Below are 13,518 nucleotides of genomic sequence, written 5' to 3'. Positions count from 1 at the left end.
CCAACATGACACGTACCTTGTTAGCGGAGAGGACGTGCTTCTCTGTGTAGGAAGGATCCGAGGACACAACTTCAGGAGGTGACATACTAACGCTTTTTGCGTCTGCTGACGAAGCGACCGTCTTGAGGTTTATCATGGAAGTAATGTTTTTAGGGGCTGCTGACCGTTCTGTAGGTAATGTCTGCCGAACAACATAACCCATTGGTGTCCAAGACAACTCTGCTCAAAAACAACCAAAGTTGTGGAACAATCTCAACAGTAAAATGAAAACACTTAGAAATTCTACACACGTGTTATGTGACGTCATTACTCAGCGCACAATTAAACGCAGACCGGCGCTCGCAACACGGTCTTGGAGACCGCGGCATCTACTAAGCTCTCTTCTCGGAGCGTGCAGGCTGGATTAACTTGTAGGCTGCATGCGGTTCCTAGCAACCGGTTCTTTAACTTGGGGGTACAGGTGGGTAGATAAACTACAGTTCTGGCCAAGAAGTAATAAAACTTAACACAGTTAATTCCACACAGCAAACACACAAAAATTAATAGGGCAAAGATCGAATTTCAGCCCTACTAACCTTGCTATGCAGCATTCGCATCGAAAGTCAAAGATAACAGGCTTTGGCTACCACGGCAAGGGCTGATTTCTCTGTTTTTAGACCTCAGGCCTAGGCAGAGCAACGCGGCTCCTTAGGGGCCCACAGACAGGACAGGACCCGGGCCGGCCGTGGGCAGCCGGGGGCATCCCCCCAAGAAGCCAGATAGGCTGCTTTTGTACCAGACCTACACACCACTCAAGTTGCCTTTTAAGTGAAGGTTTTTACCAAACCACACACATACCACACAAGAATGTAAAAGAAAACACACCTGTGAATAGATCTGGAATAATTCTGTAAAAATGTCCTGTCAGGACAAGTGACTCAGAAAAATTAAACGCAGAATTACTGAACTCTCTCTGAATGTGTCACTTCTGGGACAGTCAGGCCAGAAGATCTCTAAGTACGGTCTGAGGCTCCCAGGACCCTTTCAGGGGTCCGAGGAGTCAAAACCATTTTCCTGACGGAAGGAACGGGCCCTGAGCCTTCCTGCGCTCTCTCTCCTGAGCGTCCAGCAGCGTATTCAAGAGGCTGCAAGACCCGGGACAGTGAACCACTGCATGCTGAGGCCACACTACCAAGCCAGTTGGTAAAGAGTTGCAAAAACGTGAAACGAGGCTGCTCTCCTCATGACGGTTTAACTTTGAAAAAGCTATTTTTCATAAAAACTATGCTATGTTGAGACGCCTGGGTGGCTCAGTCAGTTGAGCGTTTGACTCTTGACTTCAGCTCAGGTCATGGTCTTGGGGTCCTGGGATCGAGTCCCACGTCGGGCTATGCACTCAGCGGGGAGTCTGCTTGAGATTCTCTCCCTCCACCTCTCTCTCTCTCTCCCTCCCATAAATCAATCAGTCTTAAAAATATATATATGCTATGGTAACAGGTAATGGGTTTATCATTGTTACTTGTAAGAGAATTACAAAGTGACTTTTAGAAGTTCTCAGTTTTAACTTTGAATATTGCAAATACTGATCATTATCATGCAAATAAACAGAAGCTCTCTGGGGCTTTTTAAAGGGTGTTTAGGTTTAAGGGGTGGGTCGTGACACCTAAACTCTGAGAACCACTGGTGTGGACTATACTTAAGGAAGCAGTAATTTCTGAGTTCATTAAATTTCTCCCTTAACTAGACAAACTGGACACATTTCATTTAGAATTCTTTGCTCCTACTCTACACTCCTTGCACACTCGTGTGGGATCTCGTGTACTTACTTCCAGCTTCTCACCAGTGAGATCAGTCTATCTACAACCCATCAGCTGTCTTAAAGAAGGCTTTAAAACAAAAACATTTCTGTTGCACTGAACTAAAAGTAACTTGGAAACCAGGGCGCTGGTGTGTTAAAGCCGCCACAGCCCCTCTTACCTCTGGGACAGGAGGAGGGATCGGCCGCAGCGCTGCTGGTCACGGACTCCGCTGTGTCCGTGCTTCTCACCACCGCTTCACCCTAAAAGGCAAACCAGCATCTCTGTACTATTTCAAATTGAAAGTAATCACTTAATTTTTAAACACAGCTTCCCTTGCCATTTGTAAAATCTCCAAAATATATGGTAATTAAAAATTTCAGGGGCGCCTGGGTGGCTCAGTCTGTTGAGCATCCGACTCTTGGTTTTGGCTCGAGTCATGTCGTCGGGGTCGTGAGACTGAGCCCCGCATTGGGCTCCACGCTGGGTGTGGAGCCTGCTTAGGATTCTTTCTCTCCCTCTCCTTCTGCCCCTCCTGCCACACGCCCCCTCCAGCTCTCAGGCTCAAAAAAAAAAAAAAAAAAAACCAAGNGTAAGTAAAAACATACGTAATACCAAGTATCACTCCTTGTAGGAGAAACCACCCATGGTGTTCAGCTGAGCCCGCAGTGTCCCCCCTACTTCTCTGCCAGGGAGAGAAACGCAGCCTAAGGGCATCACGGCACACACACCACACAACTTGTAAAAGATCAGTACACGACAGACGAGTTGTGCGTCAGCACAGATGTGCCCCCACCACTTGAGACCACAGGGCCCCTGGAGGGGGGCACTGTTCCCCATGCCCACACACCAAAGCTCTGAAAAATCCATCAGGAGGTCCACAGAGACAATGAACGTACGGGGAATATGAGGCAGCAAATGACAAGCGGGCAGGCGAGCACACGAAGACAGACCTGAGGGCGACCTCAGGGTGACCACGGCACTCATAGCAAGAAGAAACCGATCCATTCAAATCTGAATGGACTTAAATTCTAAAGCTCATATCCTTCAACAGTTTTCCCACTACACCATTTCATTGAATCTGAGCCCAGTAACAAAAAATAAAATTATTGAAACACCGCCTGTTCTTTTAGTAAATGTGACTTATATGCTCACCATGGCTTACCTGTTCAAGAACAGTTACACAGATCACACGTGTCCACAAAGATTCAGTGCAACAAGGTTTCAAGAACTACTTAATGACATGGAAAAATGCCGAAAGTTTTAAAAACTCAAAACACAAAGCCATACGTATGCATAACTTCACACTGAGCGGAACCCCCAGTCCCCACAAGGTACCATTAACATGGTTTTCCCTTACACGACTTGAGACAATTACAAGTGACCCTTGAGCAACATGGGGGTTGGGGTGCTGACTCCTGGACAGTCAGAACTCCATGTGGAACTTCTGACCCCCCAAAATCAACTACTAACAGCCTACTACTGACCGGAACGCTGACCGACCACACCGTTTACACACGTACTGCACGTCTTACGTGTCATACACACATCCTAACACTAAACAAGCTGAAGAAAGCATCACTGAGAGAATCACAAGGAAGGGGAAACACGTTTACAGTACTGTCCTGTGTTTATCAAAAACATCCACGTCTAAGTGCAGTTCAAACCTGTGTTGTTCAAGGTCAACTGTTCATTTTCTTTCAAATATTTCTCTTGTGTTTAAAGATACTACTAAGACAATAAGAAAAGTTTCTTCTAGAAGGAAAAATTAAAAGTCCACACATAATTCAAGAGTGTGAACACAACCTCAGGCAAGGAGTCCTTACGGCGCCACGTGCCTCACTTTGTGTCGGGACACACCTGTGTGACCGGTGACCATGACAGGGTGGGCCGGTCACACCCCACCGCAGCTCCCTGGCGGCCTGTCCTACTCCTACAGAGCGCTCACAGGCTCGCATTACGTGCTGACCACCAGGTTTGCGGACATGGAGCCCCTCGACGGCTCAGCTACTCCACACTCCCAGCTGGGACCAAAGGGGTCACACAGCTGCCGAACCAGATTCTTCTATGCCAGCTGCCAGCCAGCCTTCCTCGTCACGGCTAAGCCACAGGGAAGCGCCATGGCGCCACAGCGTCAGGGTCAGTGAGTGGGGAACGGGGTATCTTCTGCACACTGCAAGCCGCCCTACCCGCCTCTGGGCGTCAGTGTCAAGAGTGGATGGGAGCTGCCTCCTTCCTTGCCTCCTCCTTCTCCCTGCCCTCCCACCCTCTCTCTGCAGAAATCTGTGAGAAGCCACCTGAGGGGGTATGAACCTGCTGAAGCTTTTCCCGGAACCTGGATGGACTAAAACTCCAAGACCAAACGTGGAACACGGTGTATTTTAAAATCATTAAGTGGCAAACAAAACACACAGCGATTACTTCTGCGGAGTTCGAGATCTCATCAATGACAGAGGTATGGATAAACAGCCTGGAAAAATCAGAGGCTACCCGTGAGTCTGACATATCACTGTTGGATGAAAAGAATCTGACTGTCTACTGGTAAATGTGCTGTCGGAATGCAGTGCTGGGAGGGAGGTGATCACCAGGGGCTGTCTACACAGCGGGACCTGTGCCGGAGTCGGGCCTCCATCCCCTACAGCTAGCAAGCACAAGGAAGCTCATTAGATGATTCTTTTAAAAGAACAGCTGTACGAGGGGCCACTTGGGCGGGAAAGAGTCCAAGCAGAAGGTCCGCACAAGGAAGCCAGGCCCCCACAGGAAGATTCAGCGTACCGTGAAGCACCTGCAAAGGGGAGAAGGAAGGAAGGGAGAGAGGAGGAGGAGGGAGACAGAGGAGGCCCCGCACTCACCTCTGCTGTCACCACGGCAGGTTTCACCACCTCTCTGAGAAGAGAGAGTTCAGCTGAGGCAGAGCGCAGAGCCCCCCACGTGGGCTGCTTTTGGGTCTCTGAGATCTCACTGTTCTCTGGACCCTGCAGTTCAGGAAAGTCCAGCCTGGTAAATTCAAACTCAGGTTTGGAGGCAGATCCACTCTTTTCAACAATTCTGGATTTCCTGTCTGTTCGTCTCTGAGAAGCATCTGTATTTACAGAATCAAAAGAGGTGAAAACGTAGGTGTTGTGTGAAGACCCGTCCTCGCACCTCAACCGCAGGGCGGGAAGTCTATCGCCGTTGAACACGGGACTATCCGAATGCCCTCCCTCTGCTAGTGTTGCCAACCTGCGTAACGGTGGGAAACAGACATGACCGGAAGCGCCAGCTGCTCTGGCTGGGCCATCAGGCAGAAAAAAGCAAGGCACGCTGCAAACCTGAGGCGTAAGAATAATTAGATCAGGTTGCAGTAACTAGTTCAACTTTAGAATTATGCCTAAAATCTGGAAGAAAGCAAGTAGAAATGAACTTGGAATCTCTTCCCCATCCCTCCCCTTCAAATACAAATGAATCCTGATGTGGGCTGTAACGCCACGAAGCCAGTCATTATGCTTAACTGTTCAACTTTCCTTGCAAACTTCCATGCGCCCAATGGTTTCTGAGTGAAATCAACACAGAGAAAAACTTACACACCAAGTGATGTAAGTTAAGCATGTAAATAAATCGGTCATTCTCAGTAAATACACTATTACAAAGGTTTCAGCTCTTTTTATAAATAAGCCATCAAACTGCACTCGTCTGTAAGTTACACCATACAGAACCACTAGTTTTGAGCCACATGAAAGAGTCGTTGCCAAGGCCAGAGCAGACACGTGTCCCGAGTAACTACACCGCCCCAGGTTTGCTATTGCTCAGGATGGGATTCAAACAGCAAACTCTGCCTCCTATTAAAAAGTGTCCCAACAGAACGCCAGAGAAGCTATTTCAGGAATGAACATGGTCAAATACAGTACAAAGGATGTGGCTGTGATTTGCTTAAGGATGTGTTTTGAGGCCCGTGGGTGTCGCCTACTTGCCATGTGACTTTGGGCTGGTTCCCGCACATGCTAGGGCGCACCCCAGAGCCCCCCCACAACTGGTCCCTCCCCAGGCGGAGACGCCTCTAGGATCCCAACCAGAGTCCAATGGCCTCCACAGAAACAGGTACAAAGCACAGTGACATTTCTGGGGCAGGTGGGGAAGGATGATTTAACATCAGAGAGTCTGTCATTTTCACCTGGTTTCAAGTTAGTGTCAGTGCGAATGGACACAGGATGTGAACCTCTAACTGATTTTATCTCAGATGACAGAGATCCGTCAGCCTTCTTGCTGTCAAACTTTTGCTCATCATACGTTTTTTTCTGCGGGAAAAATTAGAAAGTCACATGAATTAAGAAAACCAGCGTCATAAAAAAGGCTTAAAGCTAGAAATCCATAAGTATTCACAACAACCATTTCAAAAAAGGATAAACAAAAATCAATTTAAATACACTACAGAGATTAACAATACTTAAACACGTGAGAATGGACCAGCTCTTCACATTTTAAACGCTACACTAGCCACCGCCGCGGCGTGCTACCTTGAACAGGGCTTTTGTGTCTGGTGGGGGAGGGCACATCTGCTCGCCTCGCGGCTTCACAGTCTGCAAACCGCAGTACGCGCTGGGGTGTCCGTAAGCATACTGGGAGCCGGGCAGCGGGCAGACGCTCCGCGGACACTCTGCGGGGTAAGGAGCGTCGCGGCACGGATGAAGAGCGAGCTCAGAAGATAAATACGGAGGTGGAAAAGCTGAAGCTCCAAAGGCCACGTCTTCAGTATAGAGCTTCTGCCTAAAGAAGAAGGGCACGTTTTAGTTAAGATTTCACACCACAAACCAAGGAGCTCTTCTGTAATCAGCACATTTAAAGTATCATTTTTGAGGTCATTCGCTCTGGCGCTGAGCTACCTTTCATAGTGAAATAAAAGCTTCCAGCGTTTCTTTTTTGCCCAGTGCCGCATGCTCACTCCTGCGCTGAGCACCCACAGCAGGACCGTGGCACAACGTGAAGCAGCAAAGCCCAGGGACACCTCGGCAGCTCCGCGCTCCCACAGCGTCAGATGTTTGCGAAAGCCACTGGCAGCCGCCCGGGCCTAAAAGGCCATCCAGACCATTCTCTCTGCAGAGGAGGCTTTCACAGAGCCCCCACCGTCCCATCCAACCTCCAGCCCGAGCACCACATCCTGTGCTTTTCGGCCTCTCGGGGCCAGAGCTGGAAGGGCACACTGCACCCATGGTGGCCTGGGAGCTGCAACCCACCGGCGAGAGGGGCACCATCTGTGGATGCTGCCGTGCCCCCGTTTGCTCGAGCTGCTAGGCTAAACCAAAATATAATTTAACACTGATTTTGTAAGTGAATTTGGTATTCAGCCAGAGGCTTCAATCCTCTTGCAAAGAAAGACGATCCAATGGCGAAACACTGAGCAGATGAGCTAGGACGCGAGACACACCCTTCTCGTTCCCACAAATGAGCACCAGCAGATGCTTCTGTGACTTCCCAGAGCTGAACATCATCTTGCAGAAAATCAGCGGAATCCCAAAGGGTGCCGGTCCATTTAGAAAGGCAGGAAAATCAGAGCTAATGATGAGACATCCCGCAGGATCTTCTCACTGCTGGATCCCCAGCAGGTATGGGCACAGGCAGCGCTCAAATACGTAGTATTTCTACTCGGGGGCAAGGAAGGGCCTGTACTGCAAGACAAAGGAGTCACCACCCACACCAGAAACCCGCTTACCAGAAGGTTCCCTGCATCCACGTACACGCAGTACCTAAGTGGACAGCCTGCTATCACTGTCTCTGAACCCACGACATTTTACAGTAAGTTCACACCCAGGAAGATCGTTCACTAACCCTAGTAAAGAACTGTGCCTAAGGAAAAACCAAGAAAAACCCTTTTTACTGTGCCTTTTTCAGTACACCTGGCCTAGTGCTGCTCTCTGCAGAGAAGAAAACAATTTAAAGCATCACCCTGCTCCTAGATGTGAATCTCTGTTTTATTTTATTTGAAGCTCAGAAAATCTAAGGGGCGGGAGAATCTGTTCTTCACAAGGGAGGGGGGCAAAGAGGGACTGATTGCAAAACATAGTAAAAAAGATAATATCCCAAGTCCGAAAACCAGATAAATGAACAGAAATTTAGGTAAAGCTGGAAAGGAAGGCAAGGTGCAGCAGTTGGGAAGGCTGCGTCATCCAGCAACCCTGCGTCCGTGAACCCAGAGCCCTCAGTTTGGGTCCTGGCTCGATTTAAAATCTGGTGTTCCACTATGCACAAGTCTTCACTGTCTTTCTTCCTCTGGGAAGTTGGTATTTTTGCTTTCCATCCAAGGCCAATACGATTATACGCAGAGAACATCACCCAGTAAAGTCTCACAGCAACAACCCACAGTATCCGTTGAGGCTTCGAGTGGCTTGTCTGTAAAATTCCAGCTGCCACAAACTGCCCAGACGGCCCCCCAGCACAGAACACACGCCTGTGCGCCTACCATCTCACCCAGCCTCCGTTTTTATCAGCAGCACATCTCCTGCAGCTAGTCCGCCCTCCCTCTCCCCTGTACCCAGAGTACCCACTGACGTCTCTGTCCACTTCCCCCTCCCCACCCCTACCAACCGTCCTGCGTCTCCAGGACATCCTTCCTGCAAGCCCAGTTGCCTCCCCGCCACAGCATCTGTGGGTCTGGTCCTTCTGTCACATCACCTGAAAAGCTCCACCAGCCTGGACTTGCAACCCCGTCCCACCTTCCAAAAGGCTCATCCGTGGAGGGCCCTTCTCGGCACTTCCCCTTTCCCTCCAGTCAGACTCGGGAATCCAAACCTCTCCTAGCCCTGCTCAGACTCCATATACCTACTTGCAGTCGTGCACTTCGCCAGCTCCGAGCCTTGCTCTCCAACCCACAGGTGGTTCCCACCCAATAGTTCGCTCTTCCCTAACTGGCACTGGAGTCCAAACTGAACTTCTGATCCCCAAACGGGCCCTCTTCCCACCCCTCACTCTGCATGTACTCAGCCGGAAACCGCCACAGCCCCTCTCCCACCAACACCCACACAGACCACCAGGGAGCCGTTCTCCTGACAGCAGGGCTTCACGTATTTCTTCCCTACTTTCAGTACCTGGAACCCAGTCCGAGCCTTCAAGCCCCTCTCTGTTCAAGTTGAACGAGAATCCAGAAGTGAGCATCCCGACGCCATGTAAGACATGACCAGCAGTGCCCTACCTCCTACCGAGCACACCTGGTCTCTGCGGCTGCGCCGTGCGGGCTCCCCCAAACACTTCGCCTGGTCCTTCGTCCTCGACAGCCCCCCAACAGTACTGCACAGGTCCCTGCCGTCAGGCCACGTGTCAGGCACCAGCAGCCCCTCCAGCCACCAAACAGACCAGAGCCACACTCCATCCAGGACTACTAGTTCTCACAGCTGAGACTTCCACTCAGAAGCACCCAGAGCGGACAGCAGACCGCAACACACTGAAATGCTCGGCAAACACCTGCCAGCAGCAGCGGCAGCAGCTTTCGGGAGCTCGACTGAACACAGGTCAGAAGAACAGATGGTCATTCTGCTTCGGGCACTGCCTACCCTGAATGACTATGAACACACGTTTCTAGCCCCAGTTTCTCAGGTGTGAAAATAACATTACACCTCCCGCCTACCTCATGGACTGAGACAGGCAGTGGGACCAGCAGGAAAGACAACATATGTTCCTTATGGAAAACACTATTCCGTTTTTTCGTTGCAGAGAACTCCATTTACAGGAAACCTGGCTCAAGTAGCCTTCTGAGCCGCCATCGGAATGGACGAGTAATCCGTTCTCAAACAGGTAAGCATCCCCATGCATCCCCATTTTGTCCCTTTCAAAGGCTCCTGTCCTTCCTACCCTTGGCCCTCTGCTTTCATGCCTCTTTTGTCCTTAATTGTTTTCTCATCAGGCAGGAATATTGTCAGCCAATCTTTTCCTTGGTATAAATAATTTTTTAAAAAATCAAAACTATAAAAGGATAAGAAACTAGGAAACCTAATTTTTACTTTTATTTAAAGATTTTATTTATTTATTCGACAGAGAGAGACAGCCAGCGAGAGAGGGAACACAAGCAGGGGGAGTGGGAGAGGGAGAAGCAGGCTTCCAGCAGAAGAGCCCGATGTGGGGCTCGATCCCATAACGCCGGGATCACGCCCTGAGCCGAAGGCAGACGCCCAACGACTGAGCCACCCAGGCGCCCCAAGAAACCTAATTTTTAAATTCAATTATCTTTTTTTTTTAATATTTTATTTATTTATTTGACAGAGAGACAGCTAGCGAGAGAGGGAACACAAGCAGGGGGAGTGGGAGAGGAAGAAGCAGGCTCATAGCAGAGGAGCCTGATGTGGGGCTCGAACCCATAACGCCGGGATCACGCCCTGAGCCGAAGGCAGACGCTTAACCGCTGTGCCACCCAGGCGCCCCTTAATTTTTAAATTCAGCAGGGCACATCCTTAAGCTTCTGATTCGTCTCGATTCATGCTACTTCCAGAACATTACTTTAGCTGTAGGAATGTTTTCCACCTTTATTTTGGGTCACTGGAATCCCACCCAGCAGATGGCTTCGAATCCTTGTCACTGCCTGAAATATATTTTATACTTTGTGAACCACCCAAGGCAGGCAACAATTCAAATGAGACCCATGCCAATCTTCCTTTAACAAAGGATGAAATCACAGTGGAAAACTTGAGTATTCCTAGCAAAACACGTACAGGCAGAACTTAAACTTTGTCAAAAAATACAACCTATATACAGCAAACAACTCGATGGTTTTATTATGCATTCCAAATTTCGTTCTTGCGAATACAAATCTAGAATTTATATGAAGTATATAATCGACACTATGCAAGTATGAAAAAGAAACGTACAACCCACACAAAGGAACATAAAGACAAGGATTCTTACATAAAGATGCAAACCTTTAAAAAATCTACAAGTACTCCACACAAGTACATGAAAGGTTTAACGCACGTTTTTCTAAATACCGGTATTAACGGAAACCATTGTATAAATACCTAAAGAATGAAACTTGAGAAGGAAAAGGAAAACTGAAAAACCAACATAAGCCAAGCTTCTAGAATCCAGCTCCACAGAACGTTTATAAAAAAAAAATGGTGGAAAGCGAAACTCAGCTATTTCCAAAGACTATCCAACAAAGGAGCAGCCACAGTTGCAAGCCCCCACTCCTTCCCCAAGCAAGACTGTACAGTGTTACACCCTACAACCACACAGCATGCTCATTTCTCTGGGCTTGTCTTTGCCCCGTTTCCTCTCTACACCCCCAGCCATCTTATCCCCCTAAGACATGTGATACAGTTTCAGACCCCATCACAAATGAATCCTGAGGCTCCACTTCCTACTAGTGAATACAACGCAACCTCCACACCTTCTCTGCCCAAAATAACCGTATGAGTCTGGAGAGCTGAGGTTTGTTTTTGGTGCAGGACACAGTTAAGTTGTGCCACTGGCTCAGGCCCTTCTTGGCCATACTGAGAACATTAACCATGTTAGGTGCAGCATACTTCAAAGTGTAATCCCCATTCCGTCCCAGGAAGGCAAGACATTGAGAAGGATACATACTCAGGTACGGGGAGCTCCTGAACACACGGATAGTAGGTGGCTGCACAGCTAGGGAACACACGTGCTTCCGAAGACTCTGACCACGCCACACTGAGCCCAGCAAATCTGGGGACAAACGGTTTGACATCTGCTGACAACTTGATGCCCTGAGGAAAAAAGGGGGGGGGGAGTTGACTACATACATTTGGAGGTAAAGCAAATGTGAACAAAAAAAACCCAAGGAAAGTCGCTGGGTTCTAGCAGCCCCCAAAATGCCAATCCCAGGACTGTCTGTCGTTCAAATACTTCCACCTCATAATAACAAGAATCTGTTTACTAACAACTTCTTCCCCAATGCTAAAAAAAAGCGGTCTACTAAATATTAAGGGGGGGGGGCAAGCAATTAAAGTGGAAATAAAATTCGATCCAAATGGCAGGGCTCGGACAACTTACAAAGTTCCCTGAGCCTTACTTAACCTGCAGTACGGATGTGTCACCTTCTCCGCGATAGTTACGGATAACCGAGAACCGAAAAGTGCCAGGGGTAAACCCAGCCGCGGAACTGGGGACTCAGACACTCAAACTTATGCGGAAGTTTATTTCCATCAAATTTCTCAAAAAAGAAAAGTTACATAAATCCTTGACTTGTCACTCGACGAACCACGAAGAGTTGTTTTGTAAAAGGAAAACCGAGCCCAGCTAGAAGGACATTCTGCTGTCACAAAGCCTTGGGATTTGAACGTAAAATCTGCTCTTCTGGTCTTCGGGGCCGCACTGCCAGACTGACTTTCCCGGACACTTTAGAAACAGCAGTTTCTAATCCGTTAGAAGGACGACTGGCGCGGCCGCCAGGGCTCCATCTAGCGGTCCGGCCCAGCAGGCCGAGCGGAGACTAGAGCTTCAGCCAACGTTTGCGGAACTCCCGGATACGAACGAGGCGAGCCGGCGCGGGGGCGCATTCCCGGGCGCCCGCGTCCTCCCCCGGATAACCGCGACCGCCCCGACGCCCCGCGCTGTCCCCCGCCCGCTTCCGTCCCGACGCCCGACCCCCACTCTGGGGCGGTCCTCACCTCGCCCACGGGCTCCCGAGGCCCCTCCGACGCCATGGCGCGCGGCTCGGAGAAGGCCCGGCCCGGAGGCCGGCAGCCGCCCCGTCGGCACAGACGCGCGGCGCTCCCGCGCCCCGCTTTTCCGCCTTCGGAGCGGACGCCAGGAAGTGCGTCACAGAAACGCGCCCCGACCCGCCCAGCGTCCCCCCCACCCGCTTCCGGCCGTTAGTGCGCGTGCGGGCGACCTCGGCCCCCGCATGGCGGCGGCTTCCTGGGTGCTGCCTTTCCTTCGGAAGAGGCAGCGGTGGGCTCCGGGACGCGGCCGGGCCGGGGACACCCGAAGGCGAAGGCCGTGGACTCCGGGCCCAGGAGGATCTGGTGCAGTCAACTGCCAGGGGCTGGAGCACTGAGCAGTAAATACGGAAGAGAATTCCCAGACTGCTCAGTCCCTTTCAGTTATTGGGAACAGCGGTGCGCCCTGGTGGGGGCTGGGCAGGGGTGGGTCCGCGCGGGAGCGGGGAGGGGGGCTGGGAGCTGGGTTAGGTATACAAACTGGGAATCTCAGCGTTGCCCCTGCAGGGAGGCCCGAGTTAATTACTACCAGGTAGGTACTATTCAAAGCAGCAAATGCGGGCGGCGCCCAGTTCCCCCCAAGGTGTTCCAGCGCGGGATCACACGTGGATCCCGCAGGTGGATTAAGCATGCGCGAACACGTCCCGAGGGGCCTGGCGTGGGGCAGTTACCCTTGTTGGGGGGCTGCCGCGGGATCACCGCTCCCTTTGCTTACTAATCTCCCTTTGTTTAGCAATCCTGGCGTCTTCCTGGCATGCTAGCCCGGGACTTGTAGGGGATGGGTCTCCGCGGGGGGAGGGGGGACGGGGAGAAGTACGTTCTGGGCTGCTGCTCAGCACCACCTGTACCGTTTCCTGTCCTATTTCTGTACAGACACCCCTTTCTCAGGAGAGGAGCATACAGAGGACCGCCAGACTCGGGTGTTTACTAGCAGCTCATTTCAAAGTTTTCCGCAGCACAGCAAATAAGAAAGCCTGTGTTTGCATTCACTCAGGAATACTTCTGTAGCAGATAGACAATTTACAAGCAGACACAAACTACGTATGGAATGTTTTACATTTTAAAATGCTGTGCGTTTTTATAGGAAACATTACCCCTACTTG

At 50.4% G+C, this 13,518-nt stretch overlaps 1 protein-coding gene across 5 annotated transcripts in view; it reads right to left on the bottom strand.

The window, feature by feature from the left end:
* The window catches only part of SECISBP2 (SECIS binding protein 2), a 44,071-nt gene extending 31,557 nt beyond the window's left edge, over positions 1 to 12,514 (bottom strand). For all 5 annotated transcript variants that reach the window (XR_004621682.1, XR_004621681.1, XM_034646936.1 and 2 more), the window contains exons 1-7: positions 12,365 to 12,514; positions 11,316 to 11,461; positions 6,269 to 6,518; positions 5,926 to 6,049; positions 4,628 to 4,857; positions 1,957 to 2,038; positions 17 to 219 (exon numbers count right to left, since the gene is read on the bottom strand). Coding sequence is in view for 3 of the 5 variants with exons in the window: in XM_034646936.1 (XP_034502827.1) it covers positions 17 to 219; positions 1,957 to 2,038; positions 4,628 to 4,857; positions 5,926 to 6,049; positions 6,269 to 6,518; positions 11,316 to 11,461; positions 12,365 to 12,400 (1,071 nt within the window). In the remaining 2 variants the exon portion in view is untranslated. The remainder of the gene's footprint in view (positions 1 to 16; positions 220 to 1,956; positions 2,039 to 4,627; positions 4,858 to 5,925; positions 6,050 to 6,268; positions 6,519 to 11,315; positions 11,462 to 12,364) is intronic.
* Between the last annotated feature and the right edge of the window lie 1,004 nt (positions 12,515 to 13,518).

The sequence above is a fragment of the Ailuropoda melanoleuca genome, chromosome 17 (genome assembly GCF_002007445.2).
Source record: "Ailuropoda melanoleuca isolate Jingjing chromosome 17, ASM200744v2, whole genome shotgun sequence".
Classification (NCBI taxonomy): domain Eukaryota; kingdom Metazoa; phylum Chordata; class Mammalia; order Carnivora; family Ursidae; genus Ailuropoda; species Ailuropoda melanoleuca.
The sequence above is the reverse complement of the archived record's forward strand: the minus strand, read 5'-3'. Positions and strand labels throughout refer to the sequence as shown.